General features: G+C 45.8%; 1 protein-coding gene across 2 annotated transcripts in view; it reads right to left on the bottom strand.

Moving 5' to 3' along the window:
* Positions 1–209: 209 nt before the first annotated feature.
* LOC119373968 (uncharacterized) overlaps positions 210–23,920 on the bottom strand; it is a 32,142-nt gene continuing 8,431 nt past the window's right edge. The window contains exons 4-6 of one of the 2 annotated variants that reach the window (XM_037644027.1): positions 19,554–19,643; positions 8,777–8,923; positions 210–285 (exon numbers count right to left, since the gene is read on the bottom strand). In XM_037644027.1, coding sequence (XP_037499955.1) covers positions 275–285; positions 8,777–8,923; positions 19,554–19,643 — 248 coding nt within the window. In that variant the 3' untranslated portion in view covers positions 210–274. Of the gene's footprint in view, positions 286–8,760; positions 8,924–19,553; positions 19,644–23,920 lie in introns of both variants that reach the window. The other variant, XM_037644029.1, reaches the window with a different exon arrangement.

The raw sequence follows: 23,920 nt of genomic DNA on the forward strand, positions 1-23,920 counted from the left end.
AAAAAGAAGTTTGACAAAAAAAAGAGGAATTACGGAACGACAGTTTACCAACCTCTCACAATGGGAAAATTTACTCTCACTGCCCCTTTCGTCGTTCAGTTCTCGGCAGCCTCGTTCACAGTAGCAGAAATGTTCACGACGAATGTAAGAGTGTTGATAACCTCCATAACGAGCGCCGGTGTTACAAGCTTACCAGGATTTGAGAGGGAGACAGCATTGTATGCGGTACAGTTGTTCTTCTGTACTTCCGAGTTTGTGAACTTCCCATAATGCGTCACACTTGCCCTGCGAAGGAAGTGACAGTTGCCATGATCATGTGTGGCCGTTAAGCACGAAATTTACCTGAAACGTTCCAGTGCAACACCAGTATGAAACTCCACGAAAGTTTTGTTCATACTGAGCATCACATAAACTTCGCATTGGATATCAGAATTCTCCGTCGTGAAAAAGGTCAGCGTCGGTTCATGAGTGCTAAAAAACTGCAACAAGAAGCTCACATATTCGTTCATACTAGACGTGTGCGAATATTCAAAAATTTCGAATAACGAAACGAATAGCGTTCTATTCGATTCGGTACTCGAATCTAACAGCTCATATTCGAACTACCAAATATTTTAACAGCGAAGCTGTTTGGCAGTTCGTTCCTTGTACAGCGAACCAAAACACTATCATCATCAAAAATGGGTATGTGCCACAGAAATGGGGTTAATCGCACCACTCACCACTCCATTCTCATAAACGGGCATGGGCTACTGAAATTTAGTAAATCCTACTACCCACCACTGGTCCACTAAACATGAAGAAGGCAACAGTTAGCCCAACAAATGGCTGTGAAGCGACGGCGGCGAGCCGAGGAGCCCGAGTACGTACAGCGAGAGAATACTAGGTAACGGAAAAAACAACGGCGGCTGCGAGAAGACCGCGAAGAGATGGAAGGTCTACGCCAACGACGACGTGCCCGTAAATTTATGAAAGATGCGAACGCATGTTTTCAGCGCGAGGTTCTGTCTCTGCAGTTTGGACATCTGTGTCGTAACTTTGACTGTCTGTGGTTTAACTCGAACGTATTTACGCTGACAATCAACGTAAAAACAACCTAGCATCACCTAGCTGAAGCCCAGCGACGACCTAAAAGCAACGTAGAGACAACCTGCATCACCTAGCAAAGGCCTAGAAACAACCTAGAAGCAACCATATTAACCTTCAGAATTGTCCAGTTTCGCTGTTTCAAGCCTTGCGCGGCTTAGTGCAAGCTTCGCCAGTCTTTTTTCGAATACTTTTCGAATAATCAGCAGCGATGGGAAAACCCCAAAGGCACAACACATTGGAAGAGCAACAGATCATTTCTCTTGTTTTAATTAGTGAATCACCAACATGCATGCAGTTCAAGCTTTCACGGCACTATCGAAGCTTTACTCCCCACCAAACCAAAGATTTTTGCTTTAAACTCCGGTGTTGCCGAAGCGAATGTGTCCTCAGTGCACTATCGTTAAATGAGATTCAAGATGTTCATTCTTGAAATATTATTAAATGCGAAGCATTTCTTAGCGAACCTTAGGCACTTTGATCGTTTCTATTTACGTATCTATCTATCTATCTATCTATCTATCTATCTATCTATCTATCTATCTATCTATCTATCTATCTATCTATCTGTCTGTCTGTCTGTCTGTCTGTCTGTCTGTCTGTCTATCTAGCCGCCTACGTCTGGGTTCTCTCATGATCGCCTCCTTAACTTGGGGTAGACCAAAATTGGCATGGGAGGGTAAGAGGATTTGACGAATATGACTGTCGGGTCATGACATGAATAACATGAAAATCCTGCCGTGTACGTCTTCAAACCCTTTCCTTCAGAGAGTTGATGGACAGTTGATATCTACCTAGGAATGGCGAGAACAGAGATAGGGAATTTAGATGCGAGAGCGTTAAGAAAAACCGACATCGGCCGCGTTGACGCGGTGATGCAAAGAATAAAAATTAGGATCCCAACAGGAATCGAACCCAAGCATTCTGCGTGGCAGTCAGCTGTACTACCACAAAGCCACACCAGGTCTAGAAACAGCTTTAGAAAAAATACCCTGCGCAGGCGTAATGTCGGTGCAGCGTCAGTTTTGTTTGTGGTGCTGGCTATCTAATTTTATAACAAAGCAATAACACTACATATGTGCTCCTCCGATACAGGCGTCATGTCAGGTTAGGTTGTATGGTTCCGATGTTGGCTCCGCTTTTATAGCAGTCTAATAAACATTACAGTGGCATTCCTATGATTCAGCAAGCTACATTCAAGCGTTGCTCGAGCCCGGAGGAATGCAATAACGAAAGTTACGTATTATATTCACATCATTGCACCGTAAAGTGCACTTGATTTCGATAATACTGACGTATGTTCTCTAACGTGAGGGCTCACATTACGTCGCACTCCAGTGTTGTCGACGTGCCTAGTAAGCCTACGATGTGCACAGAGCTACTACAATTACAAAACACCTCGATCCACGTCGTAACGCTTGGCTCAAAGCGATAAAGTACAGCATAGAAGTACGCGCTGACTGCTTCGCATGAAACCGATTCCCACAAGGAGTGGGATCTGCCGAATTTTCTAACCTCTAGGTATTAGTGTTATAAAAAAGCTGGTGGCAAAGTGCCAACTAGAATACTGAAGTAACTACTGTACTCACCCTACAGTTAAAAAATACACCGAAGGCTCTAGTCGCTACTTGTACGAATACGAGCTTACCTCAGTTTACATAGTTGTGGTATCTTTTTTTCTGTTAATTGTAATGCTAATGTTACTTCGTTAAAGTTTGTGAATATTTTTCTGAAATAAAAATTTGCAGAATTCTATGCCTGTATTGAAAACGGTTGCCTTGCTATTCGAAAACCGTTCGAATAGTATTCGATTTGTATTCGTATTCGATTCGGAAAGATCACTATTCGATTTGTATTCGATTCGGTTCTAAATTTCACTATTCGCACACCCCTAGTTCATAGTGATCGAATGCCTATTCCGCAAGTTCGCGAAACCCGAACTGTAATGAATGCCGCAAGATGAACAAGGAAGGAAACAAGTAACAAAACTGTGAGAAAAACTAATTCCGGCAGATCCCACGCATTGCGGGAATCGATTTCATGCTGTGCATGAAGTGGCTAGCTTCCACGATGCAAGAAGCAAGTAAGAATTTTTCCACAATGCAACCAAGAATTTGGTGCATAGCCAGTGGTGCCTATGCAGCTTTTTTTTTTTTTTTTTGCTTTTAGCCAAGCGGTACGAGGTGGATCGACGAGTTTCTTGCAAATTGTGTGCTCACCAGGCACGCGGGCTATAATCTGTAGCTTATGTTCCGACGTAACGTCAGCGTTCACGTTAGTGCACGTGAGTGCTGGCGTTAACGCACAGCCATCAGTTTTATCGAAACGAAGTGTACGCTACGTTGCAATGGTGCCCATAACACAACTAGCGATCGTTGGCGTAATATTCCACCGGGAATCAAACAACGCTTGACTATTGCTTACAGCACATATGTAATGCTTATTAGATTACCATAAACGTTGTGGCCAACACTGCAACCGTAATGAACGCAGCCGCGACATGACGTCCGCATAGGGTGTCTTCCTAAGCAGTTTCATGCGCTGGCGTGGCTCTGCTGGTAGAATACCCGTGTGCCACGCAGAAGGCTTGCTTTCTTTTCGGGAGCTTGAATTGCGATTTTTATTGCTTGCTTCTATCGCGATTTCTAGCTCACCGACAACGTCGCCGACGCCGGCACAGGTATTTTCTGTGACACTGGCTCTTAAGGCTATCGCGTTACGAGTTATAATGTCTATTCTTGTCGTTCCTGGGTTGATGGAGACAGTAAATCACCTCTTGGCGCACATCCGCGTTCCACAGGCCAGTGGTTTGCGGCTATGCGTTACACGTAAATATGGCAAACGGCTTCATGAGGTACACGGTAGGTATGTCAGTAGAATGCATGTCATAACTTCTCAGCCATGTTCGGCGCACACCAATACCCACTTGCACCAATTTTCGTATGTAACAAGGTAAAGGAGCCAGGACACCCTAATTTTCGATCATAATCTGTGTTATGTGGGTTAATCTTTGTGCGTTAACAAACGAGCCGGAGAAAGCCCAGCAAATTTGGTCGAGCACTTAAGTTATAACTTGAATATTTTTTAAAAACATGCGAGCGGCCTTGGAATTAGGCAAAACTGGCGCATTCGCGAGCCGTGACGTAACAAGCTGCTTGCTGCGCGAGCGTCTGCATTACGGAGAGCAATTATTGTTCCGTGGTCAGCTGAGCGTAGAATCGAGGTATTTCGGCTTTAATCCGCTTGGCATTGAAATTGAACGATCTGCAGCAGCTGCAACTTTTGCAGAAGACGACAGCTCCGCTCCATGCGTAATATAACAATTTGATGGGTTTAACGTCCCAAAACCACGATATAATTATGAGGGACGCCACAGAGGATGGCCCTGAAAATTTTGACCACCTGGGGTTCTTTAACGTGCACCTAAACCTGAGCACACAGGCCTCAATCCTTTTCGCTTCCATCTAAAATGCGGCCGCCGCGGCCCGCATTCCATCCCGCGACCTTCGGGTCAACAGTCGAGCACCACAAGCACTAGACTACCGTGACCAGTCACCGCTCCAGGCAGCATATGACGTCACACACGTCATGGCAATATGACGGTTGCTGGCGGTGGGCGGCGTTTATAGCCAGTGACTTCTAGGGCTTATTTTGCAAAGAAATACTTTTCCTATATGTGTAGGCACTGTAGACCCTCTGCTTGCATTTTTCGCTGAAAGCTACTGTTGGGTGACCATGTCATCGCCCTTTTAAGGAGGTGACGATGAAAGCACCCAAACGTACGCGGCTAGATTAGATAGATAGATAGATAGATAGATAGATAGATAGATAGATAGATAGATAGATAGATAGATAGATAGATAGATAGATAGATAGATAGATAGATAGATAGATAGATAGATAGATAGATAGATAGATAGATAGATAGATAGATAGATACGCCATGAAAGTCTTGGTGGACCCGGGCATAAAACGCTTGTGTGTTAAAAACGAAACGCCACCCTAAATTCCTAAATGTGATACAGACATCTTTGAGATAGTCTACGTTCAATTTGTAAACAACTATTTCGCTCTGCAAGAAGAATCAGGGTGTACATATCCATACTTTCTCTTGTTATATTAGGTGTAGCGCCTCGACGCCGCCCTAATACAATGGCATCGCGCGTCAGTCCCACCGTCGTCGGGAGCAGCAGAAAGAACGTAATGATTATGGGTGAGACTCCTCACATCCCCTTCCTCATTGAAATCATAGCTGCAGCTTTCTTCATTTCGAAGTAAAGGTTCTACACAGCGGGTGAACTCTGTTACCATAAATTCAGCAGAAAAACACCGTTTCAATTTCTGAGCTAGCTTTCCCCGAGAACGTACTATATTCACGATGCGAACTTGTTTTGCACCACGGCTGTCTCACAGCATCTGTGGTCTATAAGCAGCCAGACGAATACAAGCTTTTCTCGGAGCAGCATTGCCTGCCAAAGCATATTTCTGCTTTGTTATTCCACAATATCACGAAATTCAGGCCGTTCCAAATTGTAATTCTCTATGTATTCTCTATCTAAATCAGTTGCCGAAGACGCGCGAATCGCGAAACTCGGCGAACGCGATTGTTTTCCATGCCTCAGCTGTTGGTATTCTCCACAGCGTTGGGCAGTGAAACGAAACTGCCACTGGGCTTCTAAGGCGATTTCAGCCACATAATCGGAGCCACACGTTCGAATATAGCACCGTTCCCAACACACCTACAAAACGTGAGGCGCTTGTTTGGAATGCTTATCACGTCCCCAACAAGTGCACGTTATGCATGTCACAGTCAAATCTGCTTCTCAACAGCTGGTATTGCACGTAGGCAAGTGCATCTGTGCATGCATGCACATCATGCTATTAATTGAACCGTAATGCAATCACCGTGAAGGCATCGATACGTAGATAGATAGATAGATAGATAGATAGATAGATTAGATAGATAGATAGATAGATAGATAGATAGATAGATAGATAGATAGATAGATAATAGATAGATAGATAGATAGATAGATAGATAATAGATAGACAGATAGAAATAGATAGATAGATATAGATAGAAGATAGATAGATAGATAGATAGATAGATAGATAGATAGATAGATAGATAGATAGATAGATAGATAGATAGATAGATAATGTTCCTTTAATATGCTAACTTGCTGAATGCCGTCAGTGTTCAGTTAAAATTCAAAATTACATTATTCTGGCTAATCTGGTTCAGACGCGCATGCTCTTTGGCACACAACGTCAGATCCCGCACCGCCGCAAGGTGTCGCCCCACAGAGCAAAACCAGAGCAAAGGCGTCGCCCCGCAGAGCAAAAAAAAAATGACAGTCCGCCGTAAAGGGCGGAGAACTGGGCTGAGAATTACATTTTTTTTTCCTTTAGAAGATACATTTTATCAAAGTAGAGGCATTAGGCCAACATTTAAAAAAAAAGAAAAAAAGAAATAGAATTTTTTTTGTCAAGCCTGGTGGCGCACTTGTCACCACCCCGTTATAAAGGGGTGGTGACAAGTGTCATAGCATCCATCCATCCATCCATCCATCCATCCTCATCTGTGTAGAGCGCACGAGCTCTACACAGAGGACGAGAGAGATATATAATATTTAATGAAAATCCCAGAGAGGTGAGCTTGGTTTGTCGCCTTGCTTGCTACTCCAGGTGTCGGGTGATGACTATGATATATACAATAATCACATATACACACAAATAGTGCGTACAGTCACAAACGCACATATATGCATAAAGAGTCATTCACAAACTTCAAGTCGAGTGTTCCTCATGAACACCAACAGCGCTGTTGTGTTGCGCATCGCAAAACCGCTGTCTTGCCACGGGCCGAGAAGGTGCCGCAGCTCCAAGCTCGAGCCGCGTTGCAAATGAAGTGCTGCCTTCAGAATCTCTCGTTCGGCGTCGTAACGGGAACAGTCGCAGAGTACGTGCTTTTAAGTCCGAGTATTACATGTGGTGCACGTGGCTGAGTCCGACTGCCTGATCTTGTGCTTGAAGCTTTTCTTATAGCCGACGTTGAGTCTCAGCCGGTGAACGCATGTTTCGTCTTGCGTGGTTAGTCCCTGAGGCATATAAAAGCTACTCTTCGGGTATATTCTGTGCAGCGGTCTGTATTGGTTATTTGCATCGCACCGTATTGTTAGCTGCAGATTCCGCGCTAACGCAGATACCAAAGTCGCTGCGAGGAGGACGAGGCTGTACAAGTAGTTTACCTGGTATAGATGAATCTGTATGGCGACTCAACAAAATAATTTATGTAGATGTTAATGCTAATATATGTGTCGATATCCCAGTGTTCACGCCAATATCCTGGTAACGCTAATATAGCCGTGTCTCCCATCTAGTTTAGTTGTTACGGGCCGGAAACGGTTCTATGCAAATGAACGGTTTCCAGCCAGTGAACTCCAGCCAATGCTAAATAGAACACTACAAGGGTTAACGCTTATAATACTGCGCTGCCAATATTGCTGCAGTTGATACGACATGTTCTGGCAACGGCGCGATTACTTGACGGGCTGTGACTGGATCGAAAACCCGACCGTACTTTGATAGAGTTCGACTAAAGTGAATAGTTAAATTCGAATGGCAATACAGTAAATATTCGGAAGAAAAATGTCTGTCCTTTCGCTTTACCCAAATGGACACTGTCCACATCAAGAACCAAGATGGCATCCGGCGCCAGCTGTAATGAGGCATATTTAAACAATGAGCTGCCGCACAGTGTTCGGAATGAAATTGGTACAGTTCTCTTTTACTTGATGTAACAAGCACACGGGCCACCGTAAACTTTTTTTATGCTTGAACAACCACCTGGAAGAGGGCGCGCAGATTTTCCAGAATGAAGCCCCTGACTCCTGGGATTAACTCCTGATATATAACAAATTTCAGTGAGAGGTCTCCGCATTACTGACGCAGCGGCAAATTATAATTGCGCAAGAATTTAAATCGTGAGTATTAAGTTATAAAATGAACATCGTTGTAAGCTTGATACGAAGTAGGCTTTCCTGAAATTTTTAAACAGCCTAATTTATTTCACATGGCCAGACACAATGTATGCAAACGGAAAATGTTCTGGAAAAGTGGCAACGGCATGCTCACATGGTTGAGAGTCGTAGGTTGTTTGACGAAGAGGTACAATACACCGCCTCTCCAAAAAGGTTAAGCCCGCTGCATTTCACATACTTTAGAACAGGCAACACACTATAGGGTTGCCTTAAATGTAGTGAATAGATTCACATAGACCTTAAGCTTCATTAGTTGTGGAAAAGGAATTATTAATGCAGCCCCAAAGGAGACAGCTCCGATACGAATCCGACTGCGGCGTTATAATAAATGTAGCACAAGTCTGCTGTATCTTGATTTCCGTGCTTCATTGGCGAACATATTCACACTATGGTAAGTAGTACGAGAAGAAAAACCTCATTCAGCAATGTTTTTTTCTGCAAATTTACTGACTGGTTCAGAAACGTAGAGAAAGTCACTTATTCACAATGTGACTCCCACACCTACTACGACACAGCAAGACAGAGCAGTCTATTTAAATTCGAGATTGTGGCATTATGTGACGAATGGCCCACGCGTCGTCGACGTTGCAGTCAGTAACGACATACGATGCGAAACTCTTGCTTCGAGTACCTCGTATTTCACTCACGCCTGGGATAACAAATTTGCTGACATTCCTTAACGTAGACTTGTCTTTTCTTGCCTTTTCCACGTATCGTTTTTATGAAGTATAGCGCACACGTCCGATGTACTCTTCTTAAAGATGAGTTCCTTGCACGTATTTCATACCAGTGATCTGCAAACAGAAAAATGGTCACAGTTTCGCCGCAACAGTGAAGCAATGATTGCGATGGCAGCATATTGGAACGTCACGCGAAGAACAGCAAACAGCTCTACACTTGCAGCGCGCTTCTCAACACAAAGGAGGAGGCACGAAAACAACGCATACATATGCACAGGACGAGCGCGAACTAACAACTGTCGCAGTTGTTACTTCCTTGTGTTTGAGCAGCGCGCTGCAAATGTCGACTGTGCGCAACCAACTAGTTCCTACTTTGGCTATTCTAGCTAGCAGCTCTCTTCTTTCTCAAACGCGGTCGCTGTAGTGACCTTCGTGCGGTCTATAGCTTCAACTCAAACATTGCGGTGAAAGCACTAGACGCGTACACCTTCATCTCACGAGATAAGTGCACGAGCACAGGAGTCCACGTCCTGTAGGTCAACGTACAGGTAGGAGGTCCGCGTGCAACAAAACTCCGGCGAAACACGAGTGGGGCTACGACCTTGAAAGCGCGCCTTTCCGCGCCATCTCGCAAGTGATAATGAGCACGTTGAAGTGCCTTCGAGCTCTGCGTAACGCCAGCGTTAAAGGGTCTTTATGCTAAACATCTCGCCGTTAGTACGATGAAGGACGTATGCTGCGTGGCGCAGTTGTCTAACATGAGTCTGCTGCGGAGCAAGCAGTTTCGAATGCGCATATATATATATATATATATATATATATATATATATATATATATATATATATATATATAGGCATGGCACTGTCTATAAAGCAACCCCATGTCCTTTTCCATTGCTTTATAGACAGTACCATGTTTGTCGTCTGCATCCCAGGTCAGTGGGCATGGACTGAAGATTGCCGTTGTGAGTGCTTCATGCCGCTTGAGTTACGTCGGCGAAAAGCTGGTGGAGATACAAAATTTCAAAAAAAAATATTTCTCCACAGAGAAAGAACTAGAAGACCAGTGGGAGGCTCTGCTGGTGACGCAAGACCCTGACAACCAGCTACGATTGGTGAACAGGGCTCGGGCGGCGGCAGCGAGCCATGGCTACCTGGACTGAGGAGGCCACCCACCTTAGGGCTCAAGTACCAAGAGCCTGGTCAAAAATAAAGTTCATTTCTCTCTCTCTCCAGTTAAAAAAACCCTTTCGCAACTTTGCCTATGTTCAGCTAATACATACAACTTTCAAATGAAGTATAGTGCATATTGTTAGTCCGACCACCAAGGCAAGTTTTTTGATGCTGAATACAGAGCTTTTCTAAAAAAAACTAAATTCGCAATTTTTTTTCAGACGATCTGCTACACCTTCAGCGACTGAATTATTTTTCTTTTGTAGTACGTCGAACAGGCCACCAGTACATAATTCATTTCTACCCTTTGAGTGTGCCTTGTTCCTGGAAAAAAATATCAAACTTTGCAACTTTATTCAATTTTGCTCGTGCGAAAAGCCCTCGAAGAATCGATATACATTAATAAGTCATTATTTTTACAGTTACACCACTTCATTAGCTCACCGGAAATACCATTTTATTGAGTGCATCCCATAAACGTCCTTTGAAAAAAATTGTTGCTTGATGCCCTTTAGCTCAGTCGGTGCAAAACTACACAGCCTCACAAATAGGCGGGAAATTTTTTGGCAACAGAAATAAACGAGCCGAACGAGTTTCGAACTTCAAGAAAAACGTGGAAATTTTTTCAGCCATATTTGTGATGGTCGGAAAAACGCTGGAAGATTTGGCATGAAACGACTCTCTCTCTCTCTCTCTCTATATATATATATATATATGTATATATATATATATATATAAATCATGAAAGAAACGCCGTTCTCGCGCTTGGGGATGATCCCTAATAAAGATAGGAAGTGAGGTGACGTTGCAGCCACGTGCAATCTTTGAGATCGTGAGCCTACGCGCTCCCTTGTTGCAAGAACTATGCAGTAAGAACTTAAGAAGAAATGAATGGTGGGAGCTTTGTAGCCGACATTCCCTAAAGTGCTCGCTCATGAGGGCTGCGGGCACTTGAAACAGATAGGTGAAACACTTATACTGCGTGCTCATGATCGTGCCTACCGATAACCCATACCATGCTAATCAAAGTTGCGGAAACAGCTGAAGTGTCACTGGGACATTTCAGCTGACCCAGTGGCTCATGATCACTTCAGGGTTATGGTCATGATTTTCGTTAAATCGCGTGAGAGGTAAGTGCAATGCGCGTGAATGTGATCAGAAGCTATGCTTTTGTATGGCTAGTAGTCTTTGTGGCTTTTTTGGTTTCCTTGTTTAGGTAACCATGCGTGGTTATGTGAATGGGCACAAGTGGGAACGCTGTTTTGACAGTTTCGTCCTCGTTGGCGGCAGTGGGCGTACAGCAACGCGCCCTTAGACCCAAAAAAAAGAGACAAAAAACGAGGGCTGTGGCGTGCGCGAGACGCTGTGTCCCGTCATATATGAGCATGCCGAGGAGCTGCTGCGTTTTGTCGCGCCTTTGAACGACAAAAATTTGGCAGACCCCACGCCTTGTGGGAATTGGTTTCACGCGAAGCAGTCAGCCAGTAGTTCTATGCTGCTTTTTTTTGTCATTGAGCCAAGCGTTACGACGTGGATCGACGTGTTTGTTAAGTGCGAAGCATTCCTTAGCAAATCCAAGGCACTTTGAGGGTTTCTATCTACCTGTCTATTTATCTATCTACCTATCTAGCCGCCTCCGTCTGGGTGCTCTCGTGGTCGCCTCCTTAACTTGATGTAGGCCAAAATTGGCATGGGAGGGTAAGAGGATTTGACAAATACGACGGTCTAGTCATGACATGAATAACGAGGAAATCCTGTCGCGTACGCCGTCGATCCCTTTCCTCAACACACGTGTGACTCATATCGGTTTACCATGGTCTGTGGTGTACGGGTATGTGCCACTGGTGATAGACAGTTTATATCTATCCAGGAACGGCGAGAACACACATTGGTAATTTAAATGCGAGAGCGTTAAGGAAAACGACGTCGGCAGCGTTCACCCGACGAGTGCAAAGTATAAAAATTAGGATCCCAGCAGGAATCGAACCCAAGAATTCCGCGTGGAAATCACGTATTCTACCACAGAGCCACGCCAGATATGGAAACTGCTTTTGAAAAAATGCCCTATGCAGGCGTAATGTCGCTGCAACGTCAATTGCGGTTCTGGTGCTGGCTACCTAATTTTATAACAAAGCAATAAACACTACATACATACTCCTACGATAGAGGCGTCACGCCCGATTAACGTCTGTGGCTGCAGTGTTGGCTCCGCTTTTATAGCAGTCTAATAATATTACGTTTGCGTTCCTATGATTCAGCAAGCTATCTTCAAGCGCTTCTCGACCCCGGAGAAATACGCTGACGAAATTTGCATATGATCTTCTCATCATCGACCGTGAAGTCGACTTCGTTTCGATAATACCGACGTATGTGCTGTAACGTGAGTGCTGACGTTACGTCAGACGATAAGTTACCATTTAAACGCCAGTGTTGTCGACGTGCCTGGTAAGCCCACGATGGGCACACAACTACTATACGAGATTTTCTTTTTCAAACAAAAAATCACAGCATATCCACGGAGTGAATGATGATGAGTGGGCGAAGCTGCGGAGGTTCATCGGTAAACCGTGAGTCTTCCGTGAATTCTGCCCAGTACATCATCACCGACGTGAGATCGGGCGCGTTTATACTAAAGGTTCGATGACATATGACGACTTGCAGCTCACTTTAATTTTACATGTACGCTGTGAATTTTCATTGTTTAGAAAGCCATTGCTTTAGAAAACATCTGGCGTCTTTCGTTAAGCAGCTGGCGTCTTTTCGTTTTGCTTTAGAAACATCTGGCGTTCTTTCGTATTGCTTTTACAAAACATCTGGCGTCTTTCGTTGGTTTATTTCATCAATCAACGGCGTTTTGAACAAAATTTTTATTGTTTAATCACGCACAGGAGAAATCTCATCAGGCACTACCTTGGAGGTAAAGAATGGCTGCTAATGGGAATGAGAGACAGAAGAAGTCGGCTTTTAGCTAATGTTGCGAATTTTTTATTGTTCAACAACGCACAGGAAAAATCTCCCACCGGCACCACCTTGGAGGTCAAAGCGTAAGACTGGTTACGCACTACGACTACAACTACGAGGGACGAACGGGTGCCGCCTTAAGGAGCTTCGCCCCTAAAAGTAGACATTCATGCGCGGAAAAGTAAAGCGCGCGATCCATACGGGTCTCGGGTAGTCGGTGGCCCCCGTTCGCGTAGCGCCATCTACAAGCGCACGCGTGAATCCTAGCAAAATTTTATCAAGCTCGCTGGCCGCGTTGTGTCAACTCTTTTTCCTACACCGTGGTCGCCTACAACAGGAGCTAAAGCATTTCACGCCTTAGAAAGCTATATAGGCGTCATGTAGAGCGAGCAGGCCCGCTAACACAGGTATAGTATTGCCTGCCAGAATGGTAAAATTGTGCCAGGCGTCACACCATGTGGAATGCGCAACGATGGTGTCGTTTAAAGGCGCACCCATTACAAAGCACTCAGGAGTAATTAATCAGCAACAGCATCAACAAAGTGTACGGCGGCACATATGGCCTTACGTATGCGTGGTGGACACTTCGCAACTGCGCTTGCACTAGGCACTCATCCTAGATTTTCAAACAGCCAATGTGGTGCGCGCAGACCTTCCTTTCCAGTAGGCACAGTTGGGGTGTCCACTGAAAAGAGAAGCCTGGCAAGCGAGTGAGAAGACGATGCGAACGGGGCCCGATCACGCTATCGCGTTCTGCTTTTGAAGGCGAAGCTCAAGCGTCCTCAAGTTCTTTCACTGTTTTAACGCGATACTGTTAAATAACACGTTGCGCAGAAATTCCGGTTAGAGCACTGCACGGGCCGTGATTTTCGGCCCGGGCCCGGCCCGGGCCCGGAACTCGTTCAAGTTTACCCGCCCGAGCCCAGCCCGGTGATTCAATGCGCCACCCGGGCCCGGCCCGAACCCGAGAAAAAATTTCGCCTACCCGGCCCGGCCCGGCCCGACGGAAGATCAGGCCCGACAGAGGCCCGATACAAAAATTGGCCGCGTATCTGCGTGCTTCGCTGCAAATGTCGTGTAAAGACGATAGAAGAGGCGCTGTGTGAGATATGGACGCCATCTGGCAATACGTCGGGAAACATGAGTGCTGTGTTGCGTGCTGGTAGTCCCGGCGCAGCAGCAGGCGAAGACCGGCGGTGACCAACGCGACCGGCGGGGACGCCAGCCAGCCCGAAAACGCGGTTTGGCGCGAAGCGCTGAAGCAGAGAGACGTCCGCACTCAACGAGTACTCTCCACACACTCTTTTATTTACACGTCGCCTGGGTAAAACAGGAACGCCAGAGCGGCGCCCACAACCGGCAGCCTGAAGGCCGCCCACAACGCTGCTTTTTCATTTTTTAAATATTTTTTTCACCTTCTTGGCCTTCTCAAAACTAAAGTTTTTCAACACCAACCCATGGCATTCGTACAGTGCAATACAGAACCGAAACCGAAACACAACAATGAGCTCGTGCGAAGGGCACGGAGGAAGGCAAATTTCAGCGCAGTCGCATTTTCAGCTTTGTTGAAACAGCGCTCACTAGACGACGACGAAGTAAAAGAAGGCACACGACAGGCAGCGCCTGTCCTGTGCCTTCTTTTACTTCGTCGTCGTCTAGTGAGCGCTGTTTCAACAAAGATGAACGCATACCAACTCGCTCAAGCTTCCATTCTTATGCATTTTCAGCGCAGCTTAAGAAACTAGGGTCCTTAAAATTACGTATGTATGCATTTTCTATTAAAGGAACACGCCACCTAATACTTGCCTAGTGATGTTGCACCTCAGATATGCATGGTATTTACTTTTTGATCGACAACGTTCACAAGTATGAACAGCCGTACCAGTTCAAGACGGCTGGCCCTTGAGCAAGTGGTTCAACTATGGCCGAGTGGCTGAATCGAGGGACGTGCCGACAAACAGAAAGACAGACAGACAGAAAGACAGACCAAAATTTCTGCGTTTAAGTTCCCCAAGAAAGACTATCGTCTTTAATAATATAGGTGGTGTTGCCAGAACATAGAATCTGCAACAAAGTGTTAAGTAGCAAAATATCTACGCTTTGGCGGCGAATATTTCGCTAACAGTTGTACTATAAGCTACGGTAATTTCATGTAAAAAGGGGTTCACGGTGGAAACAGTTCAGTGGACATACTGGGTACAATGAATGTTTGCTCGGCAACGGTATGCTATAACTGTTTTTTGTTTTTTTTTATATTGCGAATTCAATGGGATCATCAAGAGCGTTTTTGTAGCAGATATTGCAGCGAGGAAGTGATTTGTAGCATGAGTTCATTTTCGATAGGAAGGGAATAAAAACAGAGGAGACAGAGAACACATCGCTCTCTTCAGTTTGTTTTCATTGCGCTCTTTATTGAAACTTAAAACATGCTCCAACGACAAATGCAATCGTGCACCCGGCTTCTGGATATGTAACACCTGTCTTCAGCATTGTAGCACCTTGCCACAGCAAGATACAGGAAGAAAGCCATGTTTATTATCTTATTGTAAATACATTAACCTAGAAAAAAATATCACGAACCGTGTGCACCAGGTGTACTTTCAGAAATACATATAGGCAGCCGAAAGGACGAAAAAATATTTGTGGTCGAATTATTTTCATATATCACAACACTGCTACTATATACAGTCCATAAGTCTTTTGTGGCATATTTTATAGTTTATTTCTTCACATGTTATTGTGCAAAAAATCAAATTATCTAGTGCCAATGACGTCTGGCTTACACATCTATGTCCTTCTTTTTTGATTTGGAAGGCCTCACAGATCTCCCTTGTAGTCTTGTCTTTGTGACAGAATAAAACTGTGGTGCCTGTGAAATCAGCGGAGCACCCGCAGTCCCTGCAATGCATGCCAAGGTGTGTCGAAAATGTAGGACCTTTAACTGCATTCCTATGTTCATTGAGGCGCAGATTCAGACATCTGCCCTTACAACATCTGCCCTTACAGACATCTGCCCTTACATTAGCGCCTTACAACGGTGAACAGATTGGTTATCAACTACCATGTTGTTAGGCTTTGATATTATGTGTGGCTTATAATTTAGTTATGTTTTCTGCGCAGTGACGCATGCGCGGTATTTTGTGTTATTTTCTTCTCTTCCGTTTTTCCTTGAATAAACTTTAGTTGAAAGTTAGCGCTTGTGTTGTCGTGTTCTTCTCCCTTTGTCCCCGTTGTAAGTGCGCGCTATCCTGTGACGATGAAATACATACCAACTCGCCCAGTTTTCTGCTTTGTTAGATATTCCGGCTTTAAGCACGCCATCCACCGTTGCATCACATATCCTGCCACGCTAAAGTTTCTCGCACCGCATGCGCTTGCCGCAGGGGTGCACATCTGCCTCGCGAATTGTGAAGGTGTCGGCAGTCGTTGTTCTTAACTTCCACCACTGGAGCAAATTTAGGACGTCTTTGTGGACCTCTGCATAATGAACGTAGCTGTAAAGCTGATCCCTTCATTTCTAGCCTTCCCGAACGTCGTGACACTATTCAGTATCACCTATAAAGCTCCTCTTTGAGGGCTTCTCCTGGCAGTTTTCAGCAGTGTATGTTATGCACGGCTTGCACCGCGCTCTTTTTTTTTTCTATGTCAAAATGCTCTATGCCTTCCTAACCATGTTGTACTGGTAGAAGGTGATCACTGGAATACGCGGGTAGGATTGGCAGGAGGTGGACGAAGCGATTTCGATCTATTTTCGGTGTTCGTTACAGTTTGGTAATAAAGGCTTGAATAAGCTTCTCGGCGCTTTCTCATTGGATGCATGTTTCGAGGTAAAATGACATCACCCGGCACGGAATTCGTAATTGGCTTTTTTCAAGCGTGATATTTCGTCATGCAAATATATTTTGCTTCGTGCCTTATGCTGTTTGGAACCTATATGCTATTCCTGCACCTTCCAACGGTGTCGCGGCGGTATCATGTAGCTCTGCACACTATACCTGTGTAGCGCAGGGGACCCAAACACGCGGCCCGTGGGCCTCTCCCTAGTGGCCCGTGGCCCGCACATGACTGTCTTCGTCCCATTTTTTTTTCATTTTCTTGATAAGTATGTTTTTAAAGGTATACTGACACGAATATTTTCATTTGTTCTTTTTTTTTTGTCAAATGGAAGGTCAAGCCCTCAAGAGCCTAGAAAAGGTAGTGCTAAGAGCGAGTGCACCCTCAAAAATTAATTACAGTATGTTTTTAAAAGCTAGTTTCGGTTCCTACTGTACACTAATGTTACAACACAGTACGAGGTTCTCGTCACGTGCTCGCACAATATATGGTAACGTTTCCACGGCCGCGCGCTCCGCACCGTGGCTCCGTTGGTGACGCACAAGAGTCCACCTTGGAAGTTTTGGTACCTAACGTCATCACAACTAGCCAGACTGCTGCGTGAAGTCACCAGAATTTGTACTGTTGCCTGACGTCAAGCTGTTGTCGGTGTCTGTAGGTGCACCATGGAAAAATTGACTTTATTATGAAAATAGAATATCTTATCAGCATTTGCTGAGCTTCAGACTTGCTCAGAGCCGTCTCTGCACACAGGAGATTTGTATGGCAGAGTAAATTTGCCTTCGAAAAATGGTTTCAGTACCCCTTTAGGCTACACAGGCATCACAGATCTAAAGCTTTGCTGTCGTGAGGAATCCCCTGCGGCTACCATGTGTTGATACCTAACCGTGAAACAAAACTCTATATTTCAAAATCGGCGTCCAGCTTTTAGTCATGTTGAAGATAGGTATCGATATGTTGTTGGAATCCTGCCGCCAAATACCCTTGAGAAACGAACCATATGTGATATATCGGAAAGCTCTCCTTTTAAATGGCAACGTTAGCTGACATTTGATACGACCTAGCCCCTCCCCCCATTAGTATTTTGGATCTAAAATGATAACGAATGCAAATAAAACACAGAATAACGGCATGTTAACTATATAAGCACCTGGTATACCTACTTTTAGCTCACCCGTTTAGGATAAATCAAGTAGTCCCATATGCAAGGAGCAAAACAAGTTCAGTACTTTTCCCTAACTAAATTTCTCCAAATAGCTTGCCCCACATAAAAAAAGCGTTTTTTTTTTCGAGAGAGAAAATGTGAACCATATATGTATGCACAACGTTGTGGAACAAGGGGCACTAGAAAGAAAAACAATTTTTCGATTATCAGTAAATTACTATTTTGCAGTTTCTAAACCACCACGCTCGCCGGGACAAGACTCTTGGTAAGCGAGAAAACGCGCAAAAAGATAAATGTGGGTGGCGAAGCCCCCTCGAAATTCGCGCAGCAGACGCCATGACAACTAAAATTCTGACGGCGTCTGATGAGGCCTACGTAGTTCCTAGAAATGAAGTACACTAGAAATGAAGTACATTGACCCAATGGCCCCCATTGACTTAACATGCCCAGTGTAAGGAAAATTTGTAGAGCCAATATCCCCCATATACGACAAGTACAGTTTGAAATCCGTGAAGTCATGCTTGGAGTTTCGGCGCGAAATTGAAAAAAAATGAAATTTTGACCTTCATTTTCTCGTCTGGCAATAAAGATATGACGGCGAAATGAATGACATTCGAGTTCTTATAGTACATTTTATCAGTCTGAAACAATTCAGTGCCTCACTATAGTGTCCATTTAAGAACCGAACAAAGTCCAAGCCCTGCCCGACTCGAACCCGCCCCCTCAAACCCGGCCCTAAGACCGGAACTTAAGGCCCGAGCCCGGCCCGGGCCCGCCGTGAAAGCTACTTTACCTGGGCCGGCCCGGCACACGGGTCGGGCCGGGCCCGGGTTTTCGGGTAGGCCCGAGCGCGTGCAGTGCTCTAAAATTTCCGGTGTCAGCGGCGAGGGCGACGGCGGCGTCTTTGATTGAGAGCGAAAAATCAGCGTCGTTCGTGTGCGCAAATTCGAGGTAGATGCAAATAAAGAAATAATGAATCTTCGGTTCTCGTGGTACCGGGAATCCGAACCTGCGAACCCTCGCTCCGTGGCGCGATGCGTTTTGCCGCTCGGCCACCACGAATACATCCTCTGGCAAGTTAACGGCGAGCTATTTATATACACCATTTAGCGTTGGTGGTACATATATCTCGGAGGTTCTTCACCGGCTTGACAGAAATCCCGCGAGATAGTGCAGAGCGTCCACAAGCGCGCTTTCCGTGTTCCGTCGCGCCGCATGCGTGGATATTGGAGCCGGAGGGCGTCCGCACTTTGGCTTCCCTTGCGTCACGGCTTGGGTCTCCTCCGAGAAGCGAAGCGAGGCTAGCGATTGGGAAGCGATACGAGCACAGTCTCATTACGCTATCGCATTCTACTCTTGAAAGCGAAGCTCGAGCGTCCTGCAATTTTTTTCCTTTCTAAGCTTTTCTACCTATCTCTCTTCCCAGCAGAGTAACAGATATACAGGTGAGCACATTTAAATAAGGAGCTCCATTTTCTTTCTTCGGAGATTTAGTAAAACGCTCTCTTTCACTATTCCTCTAGTCTCCCTGCCTCCTTTCCGCCACACATCGCCACAACAGTTTGCTTCTCCATTCCAAGCACGTAGTGAAGATGAAAATTTTATACGTACAATGGGGATTATTTATGACCACCGAAAAGACGCCACAGCTGTTATCCCGTGTTTGGAACAAAAGACGCTCTTGCCCGTAAGGTTTCCGACCTGAAAGCAAAACACAACTTAAGAGCCAGCTAAATTGCTGTTATTGTACTGCGTCATCTTATTTACTACATGTGCCCCTAATCAATGTTGAGCATTTTGCTAGTTATTCCTGTGCGATTGGCATTTTCCTACATTCGTTTGTTCCCATTCCGCGGCCAGGTTTCATACGCTGAGAACGCTTCATTTGTCCCCTTTCTGCACATCGTACTTTTTCCTATTTCATATTTAATCAACTGCAGGCACTCGCTCTGAACCGAAATACGATAAATTGACAACTTTCCGCGTATTCCTCGATCAAATATTTTTTTATTAATGATTGATTTTAGCGCTACAAAGCAGCAAGTTGTTGCCAAGGTGGCAGATCCTTACTAGACTGATAAAAAATTGGCCATTATTCCGGCCCTGCGAATGTCAATGTCCATCGAAGCTGTATAAAACACCACACATACTGATGAAAGGGGGGGGGGGTAGTATTACCTTAGAGTAATGGTAGTGATAATTGCTTTGTGGTCGCTTCGGCAGACCGTGATTGGCTCCACGAACAGTCTCAGCAATACGAATGTGTTCCTTTGGTCCAGAATAGCATTCGCGCTCTTTTTCGCGTGTCTTTAGTTCCTGTTGTCTACCCATGGCAGTCTTAAAACGAGCTGAATGAGTTGTTAGACGGATCTCCCTTTTATATATGAAAGCGGAAAACACACGCGTGGAGAAGGAAGGGCCGTTTGGCGTCATTCGAAGCCCTCGTGTGAAGTGCAAAGCAGCTGCAACCTAATTTTTACCAGGAACGCGTGGGAGGGCGCTCTCATTGTTCACAGGCGCCTTATCATCCAGCATGAGGTCTTGATGCTTGTTTTGTGGTTTTCTTTATTGAAACGAATGCTGAGCTCTATCGATGGCTCTATGCTCTATGCCTGCTTGCAAAGAAAGATATGCCGTTTGCTATCAATTGTTGAACGGCCCCAAAACCACCCAGAGGAGGAGGAGAGGTTGAGGAAAGGAAAAGGCGCAACTTCTGCAACCCTAATTGGGAGCACGGCTCAGCGCCTAACCACCCAGAGGTCGAAATTTAGTTGTGACATTGCAATTGTCCACGAGTCTACAGCGAACGCGTTGGTCAGCTCGTCTCTCCACCTCTCCGAATGCCCGTCCTCAGCGTCCGAGGTGAAAACGTAAAGAACGCTCGCATTTGCTAGCAGAGGAGCGCGCGAGCGCGAGCGTCTGTTGGTGGTTTAAGAGCCTGGCGTTTTGTTTTAAATGCGAAGCATTTCTTAGCGAACCTCTGGCACTTTGGGCGTTTCTATCTACGTATCTATCTATCTATCTATCTATCTATCTATCTATCTATCTATCTATCTATCTATCTATCTATCTATCTATCTATCTATCTATCTATCTATCTATCTATCTATCTAGCCGCCTACGTCTGGGTGTTTTCATGATCGCCTCCTTAAGTTGGTGTAGACCAAAATTTGCATGGGAGGCTAAGAGGATTTGACGAATATGACTGCCGGGTCATGACATGATTAACGTTAAAATCTTGCCGTGTACATGTCAAACCCTTTCCACTAGACACGTGTGGCACATACCCGTTTACTACGGGCCGCGGTGTACGGGTATGCGCCACAGGTGATTGACAGTTTATATCTACCCAGGAACGGCGAGAACAGACATTTTTAACTGAAATGCTAGAGCGTTAAGGAAAGTCAACATCGGCAGCGTTGACTCAACGAATGGAAAGAATCAAAATTAGGATCCCAGCAGTAATCGAACCCAAGCATTCTGCGCGGCAATCGGGTATTCTGCCGCTGAGCCACGACAGGTCTATAAATTGGTTTGGAAAAACAGCCTACGCAGGCGTAATATCGGTGCAACGTCAATTGTGGTTGTGGTGCTGGCTGTCTAATTTTACAAGAAAGCAATAAACACTACATGATACTCCTACGATGTCTACTCCTACGATACATGCGTCATATCAGATTAAAATCTGTAGTTCCAGTGTTGGCTCCGCTTTTATAGCAGTCTAATAAACATTACGTTTGTATTCCTATGATTCAGCAAGCTATATTGAAGCATTGCTCGATCCCGGAGGAATACATTCACGAAAGTTACATATGATATCCACATCACAGCACCGTAAAGTGCACTTAGACCGCCAGAACGACGTAGTGTCCTCTTCATTTCTTACGAGGATGGGCGATGGCCTCATGCTGACCGAGGACGATGCCCGATTGATGGACAGCCGCTTTGTAAACTAGGCTACGTAGGCCACATACGCCCAGGTAGTCTACAAATACGACAAACACCATCCACTGATGTTGGTCTACGTAGCACTATCCAGGCCTACCAGCCTCGACGGCCTATACCTCACCAACACGAAGTGTGGCTTCAGGTTCCGACATATCGCCGGCTCTGTCGGCAGACAATTTGTCGACGAAATGACCGAGGCATCCACGAATTCCAACAGCTCTACTATACCACATACTTCACTACACATGGACCCCTCGTCACCACGATCACGACCGGATGCTATAACAATTCATGACCAGCTGCTGGGGCTCACTGATCACGGTGATGATGCCCTTGTTCAAGAACTGTCAAGAACTTCTTGCACACATGCACACGGGTTCGTGAAACGTGCGTGCGTTCTCGGGACACGTATAAGCACTACATATCAGTTTACCGCTTCTGGTGTTGGTAATACCCACGTTGCCATTGGCAGCGTTACCCAATCGTAAACAAGTGGTTATATAAAACATATGCGGCTCTTCAACATTTATAAGTCTATGTATAAAATTTATACAATTGTTTAGAGTCATTTTGTAACGTGTCGCTCAGTAAAAAAAGGTTACGCCACAGTCACCTACCCGCCGCATGCTTCGCATAACATCGACTCCCACGTTAAGTGGGATCTGCCGAATTTTTTAGTCCACGGAGACGTAACTGTCGCGTGGTAGAGGTATAGAGCTTCGCTGTATATATTATAGGTGCCGTTCGTATTGAAAAGATGGCACAGACTGCCATACATATCGTCGGACAAATTTTCGAGCGCTTAATTATGTGTTGCATGCCCCCCTTGGCTTAATTTTGCTACAATTGGTTGATTGTTCAAGTACAGCAGACTTCCGGTTTCAGTACTGTAACTTCCGTATCGCCACCTAGTCACAGTCTAAATACAACACGCATTCTTTAAAAACGCATGCAGATGTACTCAACCTGAAAGCTGTATAATGTGCGGAGCAGTGATTTGCCTGCCCTTCAGCAGCGCTCGCGTTCACGGGCAAGCGCGTGATGGCGTTCAAAACGTACAGCAGGCTCGGCGTCCATGCCCCCTCACACTCTCTCAGTTATCACGTGATGGCACAGCTACGCGTGCAGCAACGCTCCTTCGTCAGACACCTCACTGCAGCACTCGAGTTAGGATGGCTGCCAAGCGGCCCGGTGACGATTCAACGGCAAGCGGTTTAGAGAAGCGCCCAAAGAATAGGATTCCCCTGATACCAAACGCCAGAAGAAGAATGAGCTGTAGTGAAGAGAGGACGACGAAGAAACACACGAGCAAGCTAGCAAGCAAGCAAGCCGCAGTGTCAAGAGTAGCAGGGGACTCCAGCTCGCGCTTGCCCGGATTTTGGCTGCTTGACGCCCGCCGCTCACCGACGCCCTACTCGAGACGCTTGTTGATATTCCCTGAAGACGCGTCAATATACCACGTCACAGAGCGAATGCTCATGCGGCGGCCTTACATATCACCGGGCACCAAGGCCAGGGAAGTGGTTGTAGGTGGCACTCCCAATGGAATGGGCGAGGAGGGAGGGGCGCGGAGGGGGAGGGGAGGAGGAGAGGAGAGACCTGCTGTCGGCACGAGACGAGCGGAGCATGCGAGGGAGGGAGCTGGAGAGGCTTGCTGCCGGCACGAGACGAGCCGAGCATGCGCCGAGCATGGACGGCGCCGACGCCGCAGGTGCGACTAAGAAATGATCCGCATTTAAAAATTAAAGGGTCTCTTGTGCATTCACCTAAAGTGACTCGAAGGCGAAAGCCATCTTCTTTTAAATGCGGAGCATTTCTTAGTCGCACCTGAGGCGTTGGCGGCGGCGTCCACACCCCCCACTGCGCATGCTCGGCTCGTTTCGTGCCGGCAGCAAGCCTCTCCGCTCCCTCCCTTCCTCCTCTCCCTCTCCTCCCCCTCTCCCTCCTCTCAGTCCCTCCCTTCTCTCCCTGGAACGCCGGCGGTGTGTATATAAGCGGCGGAGCGCTCGTTCGGAATTCAGTCAAGGGCG

This window comes from Rhipicephalus sanguineus, chromosome 11 (assembly GCF_013339695.2).
Source record: "Rhipicephalus sanguineus isolate Rsan-2018 chromosome 11, BIME_Rsan_1.4, whole genome shotgun sequence".
NCBI classification, from domain to species: Eukaryota; Metazoa; Arthropoda; class Arachnida; order Ixodida; family Ixodidae; genus Rhipicephalus; species Rhipicephalus sanguineus.